We start from the raw sequence: 21051 nt of genomic DNA, 5'->3' as shown, positions 1-21051 counted from the left end.
ATAATATAAATGAAATGTTGTAATAATTGTGCTTTTTCATATACAAGATTGTAATATTGACTTCGTGGGCACACTATGGCTAGTTATTGCGGCTTCACAAATTTATGCACTAAAGGCCTAAGTTAATTTTTTATACTAGCATCAACCTTTAAGTTAATTTTTTATTTTGGCACCCTGATGGTTGATCTGAATAGTATTTCTAAGGTCTTAGTATCATATTAAAGTATTTTTTTACTTAAAAAAATCAATTTATAATATTTAACAGAATATTTTATAATTATTTTTAAAGTATAAATTAGATTTAAATGTTATTTTTTTTTCTTAATCAATTATATACAAATACATATAAAAGATATAAATAGAACATAACATTCGATCTAAAATTTTAAAATAATAAATTTCTAACTTATTTTACTTATATATTATCTATTTTATTCAATTTTAATCAATATAAAATTTTAAAATTCATTAGTCCTTTATAAGAACCGAAGTCATGTATAATTGAAACTAACTCATATTTCATTAAAAGAAAAAATCACCATAAAACACGCATGTAATATTTGTAATTTTATATATTGTGAAACTGCTTCGTCTAAATTAATTTGAAAATTGAGGATTTTATAAGTCATGTATTTCACCTGAACTCTCTACATCGAACATTATAAAAAAAAAACTATTGATGGGTCATCCTCCTATTTTTTTTTCCTCAATCAATTTTTAATTTATTTATAAAACATATTTAGTTAGATTTAATAGAAATTTAACGTCTACTTCATCAACGAATTAAAAATCAATTATTAATCAATTTTATAAATAAAATTTATAAGAAAATTTAATTAAATAATCAAAAGACATTAATTTTAACTTATCGATACTAAAATATCTAGTTACCAACATATCTATTATCAATAAAATTCAAATGCAATTTTCTATAACTCTTAAATTAACGAGTGATAAAGATATGTCATTAAAACACAATTGCTATTAAAATAATTTCTTTAAAAAGAAAACGAATATGTTTACTGTAAGACCCATGAAAAATATTTACCTTAATAGTAATAATTTTATTACTAGTAGTAATAAATTTCTTTGTGAATGAAAAATATAATTAATAAGTTTATGTAAAAATAAAATCTGAAAAGCTAAATAACAAATTTTGGTAGCTTAAATGGTAGAAAATTGTGGTGATTTCAAGAACATGAGTTTTAACTCTTTTCTACCTTTTTGTTTTTTTAAAAAAAAAATAAAATAATGATAGTGGATAAGCACACCACGTTTGAAGTCATTATATTAATATATTAAAATAATAAATAATATTAAAAAATTGTTAAATAGTAAAACTTTTGGACTATAAATAGCCATGAGAGGGGAGTTTATTCTGCACAAAGTGAGAAAGAATCAAGTGAGAAATATTGAGAAATAGAGAAGAAAGAGTTAGGAAGAAATTTTTAGTTGCAAGAAGAGTAGAAGTTCTGGAGGGTTTTCGGGGAAACAAATTCTGAACAAGAGATAAAGTCTGGAATAGAGGTATGGGAGCTAAGTTTTCTAAGCTTTTATATTATGATTTAGTATTGTTTTATTACTATTCATGTCTTGAAATTCTGTGTGAATAATGTTAATGAAAAACATAGGTGCTTGTTATATATCTATCTATATTGAATTTCTGTGTTAATATTATATGTTGTTGTTTTGAATCTCTAAATAAGAAATTTGTTAAAACTAGTTGAGGAACACTTTGGCTAAGGAAAGACTTATTACTTAAGTTGTCCATTGTGATGCACCTCTCTTTCCTGGAAGTCTACTCGACAAGTTTTTAACTTAAATCTTGTTGAACAAATTATGTACTGTTAAATTATTGTGCAATATATCTTGTTGGAATGAAAATTTGTGATGAATTCATGTTATTGTGGTAGATATGGAATTATGAATTATAATTGTGATGGTAGGATAGAGGAATCTTAAAAACCAGAGTTGGTACATCCCTGATCATAGAGCAGCCCTGGTCAAATCCAGTAAGTTGTGACTAGTCATATGTACTGGCGTTTATGGTGAGTTTGATTCGTCAAACATTTGATTCTTCTCCGGTGACCATTTATGGTGATATTTTAGTATTGTTAATTTATTTTGTGATATATTCATTTTGTATGATTTCTGTGATGATTGTATTTTATTATATTGGATTTGAATTTATGCATATGAACATGATATGAGTATTATGGGGAGATTTTGTAATGGTATAATATGAGTTGAGGAATATGAGCATGGTTTGAGTCTCGCGGAGAGATTCTGTAATGATATGGTATTTGTGTATATGTTGATGTTGAGGGTCATGTTGTTGGAGGTTATCCTGATACTCTAATAATCATCCAGTCTCAAGTAGAGAAGAATGAATTATGTGGTGAGAGGGGCAGGAGGTCCTGGTCTATGTGCCGGTTTTGGACATAGTGTTGAAGACTAACCTTGTGGATGGTATGAAGTATTTTGGAAGTGTATTTGTAAGAAGAAGTAGAAGTCAACACAAGTGCATAACTTTCCGTGACCGCTCATCAACGTATCATCCGAATGAGTGTCTATTGGGTATTGTGGAATGAGTGTCTATTGAGTATTGTGGGATGAGTGTCTATTGGGTATTGTGGAATGAGTGTCTATTGAGTATTGTGGGATAAGTGTCTATTGGGTATTGTGGGATGAGTGTCTATTGGGTATTGTGGGATGAGTGTCTATTAGGGATTGTAGTATGATGGGATAAGTATCTATGGTGCGATTGATGGTATGAGGGTGTCTGACATAATTATTATATGAGGTTTGTTGAGTGTATCAAAGTAATTATGCATGTTTTATAAATGATTTGTTGCATGTTAGCTCACCCTACTTGTTTGTGTTTGTGTATGTGCGATGATCGTATAATTCGTTATATGGGAGCAGATGAAGGAATGTCGTCTGATTCAGTGCCAATGGAGAAAGAGATAAAAAAATAAATTAGAAGAATTCGAGTTATATTTATGAGTTTGTAGTTGAAATCTGAGTTTAAAAAACAAACACACACATATATATATATATATATATATATATATATATATATATATATATATATATATATATATATATATATATATATATATATATATATATATATATATATATATATATATATATATATATATATATATACATTGAAGTTAAATAGTAATAATTTTATAAAATATCACAATTCAGTAATATAGTAATTATTTTGTTGTTATTACAGAGATAATATAGTTTTTTTCATGCAAAATATTATTTTTTTAATTATGGCTATAAAATTAAATGTAAGATTTATAATCTCACACTTGATAATTTATAATTTATATATTTTATATATTATAGCATTACATTTAAGGTAAATTTCACACTTAATAATTCATAGTTTATATATATATATATATATATATATATATATATATGATTGGATTTTTTAACATAGCAATAAAAATTAGAAAATATTTATAACTACTATTATATTAAAATGATTATGATAAATAAGAAGATGAGAAGAGTAATTAGATTTAAATTATTATTTGAGATCATTCTATTTATTGCGTGTAATAGTTTTTTTTTAATATTGTGACCATGTATACGACATTATTAGGCTTAATATTCTTCTCTATATCAATTTTATTATGGTTATCATTTATAATTATTTTACGATTTTTTATTTATGTATATCATAATAGTTTTCTTAAAGTTTCATCATTATAATAATCTTTATTTATGTTGGGTTTTTTCAAATGATTCCTTTTTTTTCTTAATTGAATTTCTAAAAGTACAAAATCAATGCAATTGAGTCTCTTGTTAAATTGGGTTAATGGGTTAAAATGAAACCGAGTTGTCACTTACATGGACTCATATGGAATACATGACACATTTAACATAAGTTTCATAGAATATATATAATTAAAAATAAATAAATAAAAAGATTTATGAGAATTGAATTTAGAGATCAAGAAATTAGGGTTCATGAAAACGAAATTGGGAATGACGTTGGGAAGGATTCGAGATTGGAGATGCAACGATTTTAGGATTCACAAAATGTTCGACATAGTGTCATCCTCGCACCGTCGTGGACCACCATGGACAAATCATGACAGTCATCGCGAAACAAACAACATGTAAAAGAAAAGGGTTGCATTGTTGAGAAAAGAAAGTGGCAAAGATAAATGATAAGGGTGGAAAGTGTTGTTGGAAGAGTGAAGAAGGGATGAAAGAGAAGCAACAGTGTTGTGAAAGAAGAAAATATGATGAAGTTAGGGTTGAAGGAAGAGAGAAAGTGGTGAATGAGTTTGTTATGTGCAAAAAAAAATGTGATGAAAATGATTTAATCAATTAGTATATAATTACTTTACTAGTGTCAATCTAACTATATTAATTCAAAAAGGTTGGTTTAAAAACGTAAAAGATCATTGACATCAAATAAGCTAAGTTCCTTATGAATAAATAAAAAATCTATCAGCTTCTTCTAGGCGTCAATTCCAACATCCTCGTGCCATCAAATCTCCAAAAACCTACCGTGAACTCAGGCAAACCACGAACCACCTGCATCTCATCTCCCAAATTGCAAACTCCATGGAACTTGCAACCAAAGAAATCATTAATTCTAAATCGCAGAAAAATCCTTAATCCCAAATCACAGAAAACTAAGACACAAATCGAGTTGCTTCATGACCTTCGTAGCAACCCGCAAGCCACTAAATTACGAAACCCTAATTTTTGCCAGAGAAGAAATCACGCCTCCCAATTTCAATTTTTATCAGAAACCCTAAAACAACCATATGAAAAACCCTAATTTTGTAGTTCCCAATTTCAATTTTTATTAGAAACTTATTTCTTTAGTTGTTTAATGTATTATATTTTACAGATCATGTCAGTTCATTTTGTAAGACCCATGAAAAATAATTATAGTAAATTTTAGTATTTTATTAGTAATAATAATTTTAATGGATAGAAAAATATAAATTTTGGATATAAAATTATAGTAATTTTAGAAGGAGAGGTTAAAATTTTTGATAACTTATTTAGTATTTTTTTTAAGAAAATCGAATAGTAAAAAATGAATAGTGAATAGTAAAAAGTGAATAGTAAATAGTAAAAAGTAAATAGTAAAAATAAATGTTCAGCATTAAGATTCCTTAGCATGGAAGAAAGTAGTAGGTAGAAATTAGGATCAGATTTGGTGAGAAAATGATTGAAATATTATTTTTAAATAATATTAAAATAATAAATAATATTAAAATATTAAGGAATAGTAAAATTTTTTTTACTATAAATAGCCATGGGAGGGAAGGGTATTTTGCACCAAGAGAAGAGGAATCAAGTGAGAGCTTGAGAAATAGAGAAGAAATAGTTAGGGAGAAATTTTTAGTTGCAAGAAGAGTAGAGGTTCTGAAGAGTTTTCGGGGAAACAAATTCGGAGCAGGAGATTAAGTCTGGAATAGAGGTAGGGGAGCTAATTTTTCTAAGCTTTTATATTATGATTTAGTACTGTTTTTATTACTATTCATGTCTTGAAATTATGTATGAATATTGTTAATGCTTACTGTATGTTTATCTATATTGATATTCGGTGTAAATATTATATGCTGTTGTTTTGAATCTGTTAATAAGAAATTTGTTAAAAACTAGTTGAGGAACACTTTGGCTAAGGAAAGACTTGGTACTTAAGTTGTCCATTGTGACGCACCTCTCTTTCCTGGAAGTCTCCTCGACAAGTTTTTAACTTAAATCTTGTGTACAGATTATGTACTGTTAAATTATCATGTAATATATCTTGTTGGAATATATTCAGTTTGTATGATTTCTGAAATGATTGAAGTTTATTTGATTTGAATTTATGCATCTGAACATGTATGAGTATTATGGGGAAATGTCGTAAGGGTATAATATGAGTCGAGGAATGTGAGTATGGTATGAGTCTCGCGGAGAGATTCTGTAATGTCATGGTATGTGTATGAGGATTATGGGTAGATTTCGTAATGGTATAATATGAGTTAAGGAATGTGAGCATTGTATGAGTTTCGTGGAGAGATTCTGTAATGACATGGTATGTGCGTATATGTTGATGTTGAGGGTCATGAAGTTGGAGGTTATCCTGATACTCTAATAATCAATCAGTCTCAAGTAGAGAATGATGAATTATGTGGTGAGAGGGGCAGGAGGTCCTGGTCTATGTGCCGGTTTAGGACATAGTGAGGGGACTAACCTTGTGAATGGTATGGAGGGCAAAATGTCCTGGTCTATGTGCCGGTTTAGGACATAGTGAGGGGACTAACATTATGAATGGTATGGAGGGCAGAATGTCCTGGTCTATGTGCCGGTTTTGGACATAGTGAGGGGACTAAGAATGACATCACAAGTGAAAAACCTTCCGTTGTATCGCTCATCAACATATCGTTGGGATAAGTGCCTATGGAATATCGTTGGGATAAGTGCCTATTGAATATCGTTGGGATAAGTGCCTATTGGGTATTGTGGAATGAGTGTCTATTGGGTATAGTGGTGTTTATTGGCTATTTTGGTGTTTATTGGGTATTGTGGGACGAGTGTTCAATGAGTGTTTATTGGGTATTATGGAATGAGTGTCTATTGGGTATTTTGGTGTTTATTGGGTATTTTGGTGTTTATTGGGTATTGTGGGACGAGTGTTCAATGAGTGTTTATTGGGTATTATGGAATGAGTGTCCATTGGGTATTTTGGTGTTTATTGGGTATTTTGGTGTTTATTGGGTATTGTGGGACGAGTGTTCAATAGGAATTGTGGTACGATGGTATGAGGGTGCCTAACATAATTATTATATGATGTTTGTATCGAAGTAATTATGCATGTCTTATAAATGATTTGTTGCATGTTAGCTCACCCTACTTGTTTGTGTTTTGTGTTTGGGTATGTGCGATGATCGTATAATTCGTTATACGGGAGCAGATGAAGGAATGTCGCCTCACATAGTACCAAGGAAAGGGAGGAGTAGAAGAACTATAATTAGAATCTTTTTACATGTATAAACTTATATTAACTAGGAAATTTTAAAGGGTGAGATTACGGAATGTTACCGTAAATGTAATGTTAATTATCAAGTGTGAAAATTTGGGATGTTACATTAATGTAAAAAGTTGGGTTGTTACATTAATGTGAGAATTTGGGATGTTACACATTTACCACGTAATTTAGTGAAATCAGGTGATAACAACAACTCATTCAAATTTTAATTTTGTTAACCTAATTTAAACCTTTTTGTTAATCATAGACTATTATCACTTATTCTTATTTTCAAGTATAGTCATATTTGTATTAATTATAACTTTTTGGTATTGATAAATAACTGGTATTATAGTTAATATTACTTTTATTTCTATAAATCGGTTTTTATCATATTAATCGATTAACAACTAAACCTGCTTAATTAAATACAAATAAGTAATTTTCAAAAAACACTAATCTAATTGATTAAAATTTAGACCTAATCAATTAAATGCAAATCTAATTAATTATATCAATTATATTTTAGATCTAATTTATTAGACGTGAATCATGCCTTCTTCTTAACTTTTTACTACACTGATATAAATCGATTAAATATTTATCTTAATTGATTAATTGTGAATTATATCCTATTTTTAAGCTTTTATAATAAAAGGAAAAAATATTTAATCATTTAAAAACATTGTTTTAAGCCATTACCTAGTAATTGTTTCAAGTCATTATTTAGTTCAATTGCGAAAATATTATCTTTCAATATCGTAGAAGAAAATTCTTTAACAAACTTTTTACAATTTTAACTAAAGACACGTATTGGACATCATTAAAAAAAAATCTTCCGACCTCGTGTGAGCTAACAAATTAATGGATAAATAAACTATAATCAACAATAATAGAATATATTCTATAAGATTCACACAAAATTTATGTATTATTCATGAAAATCACTTATTTATTAACTTTTCAATTTTTAAATTCGATTCTATAACAATTACGGTTGCCGTAGATATAGTTATAATCAATTCAGGTTTGCCAACTAAAGAATAAATTACATTTTCTTCTCAAATTACATTTATTGTATAGAAAACATTACAAAAATAAAGGAAAAAACTCCAAATATATGTGAAAAATATATTAGTATTTTTAGTAAGTTATATCCTGTTACACCAAACCAACTATAAATGTTTACTGCATTATTTTCCAAGTCTTGAATTTAAATTGACAAAAGGGTAGATAAACTAGACCACTTTCCAACTCTCTCAATACAGAATACAACACTTACAATCAGTCAAATAAGACTTCTAAAATAAAAATAAAACTATATCCACACGTTATTATTATTATTTGACGAAAATATAATTACTAATCATTATTATTATTAATATTAAGTGTAACCATCTTTGCCACATAAGTGGCAATCTAATGAAATGCACGCCTATAAAATGCCTATATTTTAAAAATTAGGAAAAATGAAATAACAAATCTCTATCCATGTTTCTCTGTATCTGTACTTGAAATCTAGAACTGCAGAGAATCCTTTCATTTTTGTTTCCCTCCACAGATCTCTAAAATTCATTCTCATCAAACCCTAATTTCGGGTTGATTCTAACTCCCTCGTTATTTATTCATCACCCAACCCGTTTTTCCGATTTTCTGCAATCAATTCTTCTATTTAAACTTCAAAATCTGGTCTGATCGATGATTCTGGAACCTTCATGAGTCTCCCTCTTCGTCATGGGCCACCACCATCCTTACTATGCCTGAGCTGCGTACCCGAACTCGCAGAAACCAGCTCGTAGACAACGCAAACGCTATCCCGATCATTCAGCCAGCCTCGCCGGCGACCGCCAGAGCTCGACGGAGGAAGACATCCGCCGCGGCTGCCCGAACGCGGAGGAATCGGAGACAGAACGATGCGATCGCCGCCGCCGATGAAATCGTGAACGATTACGCTGGTGCTGCTTGCGGAGCCAGAAATAGAAATAGAAATTTAAAATACAAGCTAGGAGAGAAAGAGAATAACAATAATAAAATTTCGGTTGGTTTTTGAAGAGGAAGACATGGATGAAGACGATAGCCGTGGCCGTAGCGCAGATAAGGTTCCGGGAGCTGAAGATGAAGGCAGCACTGCCCCTCTTCCGGAGAAGGTGATTTTAGTTTCACATATTCTCTCTGTAGTTTGAGTTCTGGAAAAATGTACAAGCATAACTTTATCTGCTCAGTGTTCTGCTTATATGTCTTGTTTCCCTGTGTTGTTTCTTTTCCGTTGTGGAACGCTGAACATCTTACAGCAGCTTGCATGCTAAATAGTCCTATGTCGCTCCACTGAGCTCAAGTTTGGTTCTTAGATTTTTTTTATTATCGCTGTTTCTAATCTCTGGATGAATGAAATAAAAAATTTAAACCAAAGGTACTGATATGGAATAATTTTTGTATACATTGGAAATTAATCTTTTGTGTATTTTTGTTTGCAACAGGTTCAAGTTGGTGGTTCTCCTTTGTATAGAACTGAGAGAAAACTTGGGAAGGGAGGATTTGGGCAAGTGTATGTTGGTCGGCGGGTAGGAGTTACGAATTCTAGCGAACGGACTGGTGCCGGTGCTGTTGAGGTATGGTCTTAGCATGTGATCTTTGTTCTACAATTGTATTTGAATGATACATATTGGATTTGTTGCTATCCACTCGTTACTCTAATGACTGTAGGTAGCTTTAAAATTTGAGCATAGAAGCAGCAAGGGGTGCAACTATGGACCACCATATGAGTGGCAGGTTTACAAGTGAGTTGAACGTTTTTCTTCCTACGTGATGGAGTTGCTCTGCTGTGGTCTCACTTTATTATGGATATTAAGTGCTAACTTTGCTTGTGATTATGTCTTGTAGTGCATTAGGCGGTAGTCATGGTGTTCCACGAGTACATTTCAAGGGACGGCAAGGTGACTACTATATTATGGTATGTATTCATGAATTTTTAACTGATGGATGGAGGCTTCTGGTTGTCTCTAAATGTTTTTATAACTAAACTTTACATACAGGTAATGGATATGCTTGGTCCCAGTCTGTGGGATGTTTGGAATAACAACTCTCACACGTGAGTATCTATGTGAAATATTGAAGTGTAATTATTCTTTTTTCTTAATGTTGGAACTTTTATTTAATAGCTAACTATGTTTCTTTTTCTTTTTTGGATTTCAGCATGTCTACTGAAATGGTAGCATGTATTGCAATTGAGGCTATCTCCATATTAGAGAAGATGCATTCTAGAGGGTGATGCTCCTTTTCCTGATTATGTTTATGATTTGTTTCTGGTTTTTATTTTCATTGACATGTTGGTCAGTTCAGAATGCTTCCCCACTGATGTGACCATATCATGTTAAATTTTGTTTATCATGTTAGAAAACATGGTCAATAATTTGTTACCTTTTGGTGACATGATGATGGAGAAACATATCTTATTTCTATGAATGAGCAGCATTTATATTTATAAAATGATTTGGGATTTATAAAATTTGGATCTGTTTGAACTTTTGATTAGGAACTCTGGATTTTATTTTCTTTTGTATATGCTTGTATTGTTTAACTGAAATGATTATTGAGTATATTTTTGTTTCAAGAACATTTCATCATTCTGTCATTATTGCAGGTATGTGCATGGTGATGTAAAGCCTGAGAATTTTTTGCTTGGACCCCCAGGAACTCCAGATGAAAAGAAATTGTTTCTGGTTGATCTTGGGTTAGGTAAGTACACTACATTACCCTTGATATGTCCATTGTCAATGAACATGTCTCATTTCTCATAATTTTGATGCTCATATGGCACTCCCAATTCATCTACCCAGCAACTCGGTGGCGTGATAATTCAACTGGCCTTCATGTTGAATATGATCAGCGTCCAGATGTTTTTAGGTAAATTATTTGTTAAAAATCTACAAACCTTAGTCAACATGCAGGTTTTGAATGATTGTGAGCTATATTCTTGCCACAGGGGCACAGTTCGTTATGCTAGTGTGCATGCTCATCTTGGTAGAACAGGTAGCAGGAGAGATGACTTGGAATCTCTTGCTTACACTCTTGTCTTCCTTCTTCGGGGTCGGCTTCCCTGGCAAGGATATCAGGTTATGACTGTTTCAAATATAATCATTTTAGTACCGATACCTGATGGTAAATGAAAATATGATTCTTATGAAATTTGTTATTACAGGGGGAAAATAAAGGGTTTCTTGTCTGCAAAAAAAAGATGGCCACCTCTCCAGAAACATTGTGTTGCTTTTGTCCTCAACCTTTCCGGCAGTTTGTTGAATATGTAGTGAATTTGAAGTTTGATGAAGAACCAAATTATGCAAAATATATATCCCTCTTTGATGGAATCGTGGGCCCAAATCCAGATATCAGGCCAATAAACACCGAGGGTGCTCAGAAGGTACTTCATGATATTATTACTTTAGAATTTACTATTTATTGTTTACACTTTTAAATTCTGACTCTTACTACTCTTTTTGGGCTATTATTGTGTAGCTTATATGTCAGGTTGGCCATAAGAGGGGGCGTTTGACCATGGAAGATGATGATGATGAACAGCCTAAAAAAAAGGTTCGAATGGGAATGCCTGCTACACAGTGGATTAGTGTTTACAATGCTCGTCGACCAATGAAGCAAAGGTTTTCGTCTGATGTTGCATATGTTTTTTCCAGTGATTTTAAAACGTTGGAGCCTAAAGATATATCTTTTGGTTTAGGTATCATTATAATGTAGCTGACGCGCGGTTAGCCCAACACATTGATAAAGGGAATGAAGATGGTTTATTTATCAGCAGTGTGGCTTCTTGTACTAATCTTTGGGCACTCATTATGGATGCTGGCACTGGTTTCACTGCACAAGTTTATGAACTCTCTTCCTGCTTTCTTCATAAGGTTAGCTATTTTATGTTTCAGCAGTTGGCATTATTGTGATACTGGTGATATCATAGTATCATGTTTGTAAACTATATAGTTTTATCTGTATTATGTTCTACTATTTTTGTTTTGAACTTAATATAAACTGACAACATGTATCTGTTCTAATAGGAATGGATTATGGAACAATGGGAAAATAATTATTATATTAGTGCCATAGCCGGAGCTCATAATGGATGCTCATTGGTTGTAATGTCTAAAGGTAAATATCCCTGAAGTCTTTGTTCTGTGTATTGTGTATCTGGGATCTGCTCCACTTGACTTTTGATGATCCCTTTTGCACATTTTGACTGGCTGTTTAAGCTGTCTTCTTACTTTAATTGTTTGATGAATCCTTTTAGGTACCCAGTACGTACAACAATCCTATAAAGTCAGTGATTCGTTTCCGTTTAAGTGGATCAACAAAAAATGGAGAGAAGGATTTTATGTAACTGCTATGGCCACTGCTGGCACTAGATGGGCAATTGTTATGTCACGTGGGGCTGGTTATTCTGATCAGGTCCTGCATTTTAGAAAGTCCTTTGTAATTTAGAATTGTGGCACTGAAGAAAGTAATCTGATTTATATATATCTTTCTCTCTGTGCTCAAAACCAGGTTGTGGAACTTGATTTCTTGTATCCCAGTGAAGGTATTCATCGGAGGTGGGATAATGGTTATCGCATCACCTCAACGGCTGCAACATGGGACCAGGCTGCTTTTGTTCTTAGTGTCCCAAGAAGAAAACCAACTGATGAAACTCAGGAGACACTCCGTACATCTGCTTTTCCTAGTGCTCATGTTAAGGTAAACAGTGCATCTAATTTTCCTTTATTCATTACCAGATCTATGATCATTCTTGTTAACATTTGGTGTTTTGTTTCTGCAGGATAAATGGGCAAAGAATCTCTATATTGCATCTATTTGCTATGGGAGAACAGTGTCATAACTTGCTGAAATTGAGATTTCTGGCTGAATTCTGATCACTGGCCCAAACCTGCTTCCTCTTACTTCTAGTTGGGAACTGAAGATGCTTTCTGACCAATTTTCTGAACAATGCAGTTCAGTATTAATGTATGCTAAACTTACTTTATGGTCACCATCACATATCATGATGCAAAACCTGTGCACTGTATTTCAGCTGTCAAAAATACTTGAGTTGTGAGTAAAATTAGATTGTCAATCGGGAAGAGTCTTTTGATATAAAGTTTGTACAGATCTGAACAGTAATTATTAATATGTTGAAGGCATGTGCACAGGTTAGGCTTTTGTTTACTGGTGGTATTTAACAAATATGAACTTAGATTTCCAGTGGGAACTGGACATTTAAGCTTTGCACCCTTGTACTTGGCCCTCTTTATCCTAGTCACACTTTTGACTTAAATTTAATTCTGTGCTTCTTCATGTCTGAATTTGACTAATAGAAAGTTGGACATTTTGACAACGGATTGTAATTATTTAATCATTGTCATTATTATTATTGTTGCTGCTTTTTTCTATTTGTCATAGTTTACTCCCAACTCTGTTTGATTTGTGAATACATCTAATCAAATTTTAATGGATTAGTCTAACTGGAGTGAAGGATACGGATGCTTTAGTTCCAATTTTTTTCAATTTTTTTCAAGAAGTATGTTTACTTTCTTTTTTCTGTTTTTCTTTTGAAAATTGTTTTTGCACTATCAGTTTGCTACTTTTGAGTACCTTACCATTATGATTGTTTCAATGAAGAAAGTTGTGGGTACTACATTTTCCATCTATTTGATTGTTTTGCATGGGAGCTATCTAAGCATCATCTCAGTTACTCGATGTTTCAAATATTTGCCACTTATTTGTGTAGGTAATGATGACATTAAATTTTTACTACTGTTATTCTAATTACTTCTTTTGATTTCCAAAGTCTACATGATGGGCTTCTGGTCAGTTGTTCTATATGACTGGATGATCATTTTATTGTTCTAACAACAAACATTGCAAGGTGCACATTTCGTTCTCTTGAGAATGTAGCTTTCATGGAAGCACATCTTGGAAGATAACTTGATCTGTATATTTACTGAGTTACTTAGACACTTGAAGCAGGTATTTAATTCTGTCTCAATTATTATTAAACATTTTATGTGGTTCAGCTGAAACATTTATGTAGCTTGTTTTATCTAGATATACTATATATGCATGAAACATTTAGTGATTATCTGGTCTGATTGCATTGGCTGTTTGATGTTACATCACATTTTTCTTGCTCAATAGGAACTCAGGTTGTTTGGACCATATATTTAACTTCCGTGGCTGTGGAAACTTGCAGATTTTGGTTGGTCCTTGCAATGTTATGTTGCCCAGAGCAACCTATATGGTCAAGGAAATCAGAAGCTGTTCAAGGAACTGGTTTTTTTGGAACTATTTGCCGTATGTTATTCTCCTTTTTGAATATTTGGATTTTCTTAGGAAATTTAGGGGGTGACTTGAACTTCAAATTTATGTTCTGATAATAACAAAATTGCCGTATGTTGAATTTCACAATACTACAATTATTGAAGGTCAAGAAGAGAAATGGTAGTTTGGTTATGGATGACTTAAAATAGAAAGTTTCTCTAATTCCTTATATAGATGTGATTTTCTGGGGTTATATTTGGTATAGTGGTACTCAGGTTAGAACCTATGATGCTTTCCAGCCCTCAATCACTATGCTGGCTCTAGTGGATTATCTTTCACATCCTGTCCACTAAAAAAAAATGCTATTTTTAATTTTAGGAGCTTTTTTCCTAAAATTATGTGATCTGTCTTTTGTTTCCAAGTGAAGGAATAGTCTATAAAAGGTTAGGCTGACTCCTAGTAAGAGTGTCCTTTGAGTGTTGGCTTTTGGCAACTGATAAAATGGAGAGCCTTCCTCCCCCTATCTTCCTCCCCCTATCTGCTCTTCTTTTCCCAAATGCAATATTATAAGAAATGTAATAATTAACTACAGAGCAATATGAAACATGATCAAGTTCTAGATTTGGAACCATTGTTATCGATTGACTGTATGAATATCATGCTTGCCTTAAGTGACACTGACTTAATAGTTATTTGGATGATGCAATGATATCCACTAAACTGAGTTAGCTGTCTTGCCTTGGCTTAAGATGGTGACTATGGAATACATTGACGAGTGTCCTGTGGGAAAGGAAATACTTGGTTTATGTTGTCAATCTGTGTATGGACTAGGCATAAGGCATAATTATTATATGCTTTTTATATGGTCAAATAATTTTATATTGAGTATCTATTTGATTAGGTGTTCCCCGGCTATTCAACAAACAACAAAGTGAAAGGCAAAAGTTCGAATTGATGTCTAAATTCATTCAACTATTGATTCTGGTATTGGAAAAGCCTAAATTCATGCTACTTTTGATTCTGGTATTGGAAAAGCGGTGAATTATTGTGTTATGGAGGGTGTGAAGTTGGGGATCTATTTCCTGCTCTATTTTGTTGTGACTTTTTTGGGCGAATCATTGTATTTTGGAAGATAAACTGTGGTAAGTAACTGATAATGATATGGATAATGTATAATAAATTTTATAGTTAGTCATAATTATAATAATTGATGGGTAAATAGTGTACTTTTGTTTTTTTGTAGCATTCTTTTAATGTTTGCCTAGTAAATCTTTGAATGCATTAGACCATGTCATGGTTTTAACCAATTCAACTTGCCATATTCCTACCAAGTATTGACTTGCTTGTGTGAATAAAGTAACTGTAGTTTTTGGTTGAATTCTTCAGTAAGTATTTTTCTGTATGAGGATACACTTTTATTATTATTATTATTATTTTACTTAATTGAGTTGCTTAATTTGATTACTTTTATTTGAATTAAAATAATGTTCTGGAAATATCTGGCATAATATTTCTACTAAAAGGTCCCCCTGTTGTAACAATTTTTTTTTCACATAAAAATACTAATGTTTTATGGTTTTATATTAAACTGGTTTTATAAAAATTAAATTTAATTGTACTTTTTTGTACAATAGAAATGCAAATATAAAGTTGTAATAGCCTGTGTTTATGTCGGTATGTAGAAAAATTGAAAGTAGCTGATTTTGAGCAAAGTTATTTCTGTATTTTGTGGGCTACTTAAAAATTTAGACAAAATGCTTTTGTTCTCACATTTAATAAAATCTTGACCTATTGAGTAACATTGAGTGTCATGATGATGATATTAGTGTTCAATAGCTTACCAGTTATTCTTTAATTGGGTTCAGTAATTGTTGCGCGACCAAAGACTCAAATCATAAAGTCAACTAACAATTTGGGCTATAAGCTTAAAAGTATAAAGCCAATTGGACATTTCTCATTCTTTTATAACTCTAAAAATTTGTCAAACAATTTGGGCTATAAGCTTAAAAGATATAAAGCCAATTGGACATAGGCTACGTTGTTCTCATTTTTTTATAACTCTAAAAATTTGTCAAACAATTTGGGCTATAAGCTTAAAAGATATAAAGTCAATTGGACATAGGCTACGTTGTTCTCATTTTTTTATAACTCTAAAAATTTGTCAAACGGGTTAATGTTTAGTAAGTTTGTCATGTAAATTACTGTAAGATCAATTAGTTTCTCTGTTGCACATAGTCCAATTTTTACTTGTACATAACTGTTCTACCCTTTTGACAAAACCTTCAAAATGAGAGTATTAGAACATCTCATTATTTGTAAATTTCTTAATGTTTTTCCTCAGTTATATAATATTATGATGTGAGATGTTCCTCAGGATAAATAATTAATACCGACTAACAAATCAACCACACTGCCATCTTTTATAATGAGAAGTTGCGTTAGTTAATGATTATAGCACACATTTTATCAAATTTACCAATTTTTTTATAACTCTAAAAATTTGTCAAACGGGTTAATGTTTAGTAAGTTTGTCATGTAAATTACTGTAAGATCAATTAGTTTCTCTGTTGCACATAGTCCAATTTTTACTTGTACATAACTGTTCTACCCTTTTGACAAAACCTTCAAAATGAGAGTATTAGAACATCTCATTATTTGTAAATTTCTTAATGTTTTTCCTCAGTTATATAATATTATGATGTGAGATGTTCCTCAGGATAAATAATTAATACCGACTAACAAATCAACCACACTGCCATCTTTTATAATGAGAAGTTGCGTTAGTTAATGATTATAGCACACATTTTATCAAATTTACCAATTCTTCTCTTGATGCATAGAATATGCAAATTCTTTTTCCTACATGTATGATCACAGAAGCATATGTATTCTTTAAATAAACCTTAATTCTATCCATTCAACCTTAATAATTTCATCGTATCATTCAGTTCCAAAAATATAATAATAATGAGTTACCTATCTTACCATAATGAAAAACAAAAATCATCTTGTTCAACAATTGAGTCACCCCCAAGTGCACATAATTGAATCTTACTCGTCTTTTGACTGCCCACTGCCCTAATCTACTAATAATAAGCACAAAAAGATCTAATTGACTAATAACCATTTCCAATAGTTTTTTTCCACCAAAACTTCATGTCAAGTGCCAGTGCAAGCTGCTTCCAACTGCACCCAGGTTATTGGATGAATGCTTGAAAACTCACCTGGATGTCAAAAATAATTCATTCCAAATACACCTAATATTTTGCTCTGCGGCAAAGTCTTCTCAATCGAACCCTTTCCTGGAAATGATAAACATAACATTAAAGACTTGTAAATTACACAGGAAATGATAAACATAACATTAAAGACTTGTAAATTACACAGAGAGACGTTAAAACATCCAATTGAATAAATGCTATGCACCTCACTGTTGTCATGATCATATCTTATTAAGATGAGACACCTGCAACCTCTAATATCATGCATTCTCCTTTGGATCTCTACGATCTGAGCATCAAAGTAAATTGCTTGATCTCTCCTCTCCTAAATTTCAATTGGAACTGTCAGGTTAAATACAGTTACAGTGATGCACTGTAACAAAACTTAAGCAAGGAAATTCAGCCTAATTCACCTGGAAGCATAGGACAGAGTCTCCAACATTTAGGTTCGAACACTCCGTGTTTTCCAATGGGATAGAGCGTTGACGGACTGAACTTTTAATATTGATCCACTCATCTTCCTCAGCTCCAAATCCAACAAATCTGACATGAACTTCCTTTAACAAAGGGCAAGAGTGTCTCAGATGAAAAAAATCTAGTAACTTTTATGGGGAAAACAATTTATCAATTCATTAACAAGTCTTGTAACACAAAGGTATCAACATCATGATTGTTAAAACTTACAGCTTCCCCTGTGCTAAGAAATCTGTGAGCAAGAAATGCCTCAACATCATACCTGCAATTAAACAGTATTTAGAAATACATAATTGATCAGAACAGTGATGCTTAATATAATGTGCTTCTATCTTACAATTGACAGCAGATCAGTAAAATTTATGAGAATCAGTACTTATTTTTTCAAAAATAGAAAGTTAAAAAGAAAGATGGACAAGTACAGGTCAACCAATAGGAAAAAAATATACCACTCAGAATATTTCAGCAGGAAGGAATGATAGAGACCAAGCCTCAGGATTAACAAGTTAACCATTATAGTATTATGGCATAGATGGTTAAACTTCTAAATATCCTTCCCTAGAAGAATGAAAAAAACAGCTAGCTTAGAATTTCACAAAGTAACCAACATAACCATCTCGTTTGTTTGTGTGAAAAAGCACCATTTAAATAATCTACCTGGATACATCCACAAGCAACCACATAACTGTATTTTTATTAAAAAGAGTGAAAACAATTGTATTAGAACTTAGAATAAGGAAAATAATAGGATTATATAGATACAAGAGCCTCCTGAATTTAAAGAATATCTCTACAAGGGAACTCCAACACAAGTTCTATCTTCAGAATACAATAGAATGGAGCAAATGCAAAAGAAAGACGTGGACAAGTTCAGCCAAACAGAATGTGTCTTTCCATGTTAATGATAATGCAATAATTAATTAATAATAAGATAACCTGAAAGAGATATCTACGCCGATATTTAAATTACTTTTTCCATTCCGCTATCACTGGGATGTAAATCTGATCTTAGATGAACTAGAGGTATATTCCATAATTGAAGACTTGAAACAACATTTCTACCAACATGGAATGCAGGTCAATGGGACACAGATATGATCAATATCAACAATTGAAGGACCACCAAAATAACCATGTCAATAAGCATTATAATTCACATGTGGGTTTATAATGGTGGGCATGAAGATTTCTTGAATGCTTCTGAAAGGTTATATAAGGAAACTTTCATTCAGTGACATTAAAAGTACATCATAAACACAGATCGTTAAGATAATTTGAGCTAACTGCAATAATCTGCATGTGCTTACCATGCCCCGTCTTTTGATGATTTTGCTTCAAATTCCAACTCTGATGGATCTTGCATAACATCTACTGTAAAACAATCAGTTCAGACACAATCTCACCAGATAAACTCATTTAATCAGGACTTTCCTCAGATATATCAATAAAAAAAAGTCTAGCAGTTAATTATACCAAAAAGGGGAAAGAAAATAGAAAGTGAAAAAGGTTTTCTGAAGGGAATTTTGTTATCACTTTCATTTTCATATTTTGTTCAACCAAACACATCCAGAGAAAATAAAGCAGCATAAAAGCCATAACTTCTGCAGCTGCAATTATATTAAATAATTCAATGTTGATGATTATTTGAATACTTGAAGACTGCACAGACACCATAGACATCAACCATAAAATAGATAACCTATCATAACTCAATCTGTGATGACACATACTACAATTATACTAAATAATATAATTTTGATCATAAGAATGCTTGAAGGTAGCATAACTACTGACTATGATAAGAACCATAAGGCCCATCAGAAGACTCACCTTCCTTACATTTAGAAACCATCAACTCACTGTTAGGGACTTGTGGTAAGTCTAGGAGCCTTGCCTGAAACCAACCTTCAATCTAGAATTTTCCCCCAAAATAAAGGATTAATGAAAAAACTACTTTAGAAAAGAACAAAAAATAAACAATATCTGAATACAACTGCAGTATTTGAAGGATATGTACAGGACATTAAGTAAATCAAATAAGAGTTAGTAAAAAAGAGCATTAACCTCTGTCCATTTTATGACAGGCTTCCCTGCACGACCAGTGGAACGACTGCAACACTCAAACACTCCTCAATGACAATAATTCATTTATTACTAGAAAATAATCCAAAATCATTAATAAGTACAACTCACTTGAAACTTCCAGCCAGTTTTTGGTAAAATTCTCTGCCCCATGTTACTCCTTTAGGTTCATTCAAGAAATTTTTCATTTTCTCAATCTGTTTGTCAGAGCACAGCAAGTTCAAATCATTAGCAGGACATGTAAAAACACACCCTCTACATTCTACAACCAGGTTTTGGAAAAGAGATCTGCAATAAAGGTTTTTAGACTGTTCACAACTGCAACATGTTCATAGTTATGGTTGTCTCTTACAAGGTATCAGTTTACTACTCACTAACTTCATACAAATTAAGACATGCATGACATTTTTGAAGCAAAAATCCCTGAACTACAAACTTTATAATTATAGTCATACTAAACTAATTCCATACAGACTCAAATGAACATAATTAAAGCATTTGAAAAACTGTTCATTTTTTAGGAAAGACAGAAAATAAGTCAAGAGAAAGATATAACACTTATAGTCATTTATAACTATAATATTATAATAATACCTCTGCATTTGTAAATCCAGAAAAAACCTCTCGGTTCCGAGGACGCAAGCGGTCCATGAACTCAAATTCGTCCCTTTCAATGAAAAATCAATTTTCTATTGATTAAATTTCTCCGCTAGGAACCAAAGTGAAACCCTAAGAACTTTTCTCTCTCTTTTTAGTTTGGGGAAAATGAGTTTCAGTGATTTCTTCTTATTTAAAGAAGGGGAAAGGACAGTATATTTTTTAAATAAAATAATAACAATTACAAAAAATATTAATGTTTTTAATTCATTATATTATTAAAAAAAATAAGTGATTTAAAATATGTTGTACGAAATCAGAATGTAATTAATTTTAGTATTTAGACAGTTTTTTTATTTATTTTTTTATAAATTT

The 21051-nt window shown here is 31.6% G+C and overlaps 2 protein-coding genes across 12 annotated transcripts; one reads left to right on the top strand and one right to left on the bottom strand.

Annotated features, from left to right (window-relative positions):
- The first annotated feature begins 8470 nt into the window (after positions 1-8470).
- Positions 8471-15528, top strand: LOC108331728 (casein kinase 1-like protein HD16). 10 transcript variants are annotated; one of them, XR_008248225.1, is made up of 19 exons: positions 8471-9156; positions 9487-9618; positions 9713-9786; positions 9890-9959; positions 10042-10097; positions 10202-10273; positions 10650-10744; positions 10846-10912; positions 10992-11121; positions 11208-11426; positions 11522-11664; positions 11742-11916; positions 12070-12160; positions 12300-12457; positions 12554-12742; positions 12825-13009; positions 13911-14011; positions 14235-14335; positions 15204-15528. XR_008248225.1 is itself a non-coding variant. In XM_017566628.2 (16 exons), exons 1-16 carry the CDS (start codon positions 9070-9072, stop codon positions 12882-12884), a joined length of 1818 nt encoding a protein of 605 aa, XP_017422117.1. In that variant the 5' UTR covers positions 8471-9069; the 3' UTR covers positions 12885-15528. The 10 variants fall into 10 exon arrangements, 1 of the variants encoding a protein (XP_017422117.1); XR_008248222.1 differs by having other exon boundaries at positions 12825-13772; XR_008248223.1 differs by having other exon boundaries at positions 12825-13772; positions 14180-14335.
- A 1660-nt stretch (positions 15529-17188) lies between these two features.
- LOC108330836 (protein SAWADEE HOMEODOMAIN HOMOLOG 2) lies at positions 17189-20831 on the bottom strand. 2 transcript variants are annotated; one of them, XM_017565410.2, is made up of 9 exons: positions 20674-20831; positions 20191-20276; positions 20062-20107; positions 19828-19909; positions 19305-19368; positions 18208-18259; positions 17937-18080; positions 17729-17848; positions 17189-17604 (listed from the first exon to the last, which is right to left on the bottom strand). In XM_017565410.2, the coding sequence occupies exons 1-9, from the start codon at positions 20728-20730 to the stop codon at positions 17560-17562; spliced, it is 696 nt and encodes a 231-aa protein (XP_017420899.1). In that variant the 5' UTR covers positions 20731-20831; the 3' UTR covers positions 17189-17559. The 2 variants fall into 2 exon arrangements, with proteins under 2 accessions (XP_017420899.1, XP_017420900.1); XM_017565411.2 differs by having other exon boundaries at positions 19305-19365.
- Positions 20832-21051: the final 220 nt, after the last annotated feature.

This window comes from Vigna angularis, chromosome 4, assembly GCF_016808095.1.
Source record: "Vigna angularis cultivar LongXiaoDou No.4 chromosome 4, ASM1680809v1, whole genome shotgun sequence".
Taxonomy (NCBI): Eukaryota; Viridiplantae; Streptophyta; class Magnoliopsida; order Fabales; family Fabaceae; genus Vigna; species Vigna angularis.
Note: the sequence above shows the minus strand (reverse complement) of the source record. Positions and strands in the feature narration are given on the sequence as shown.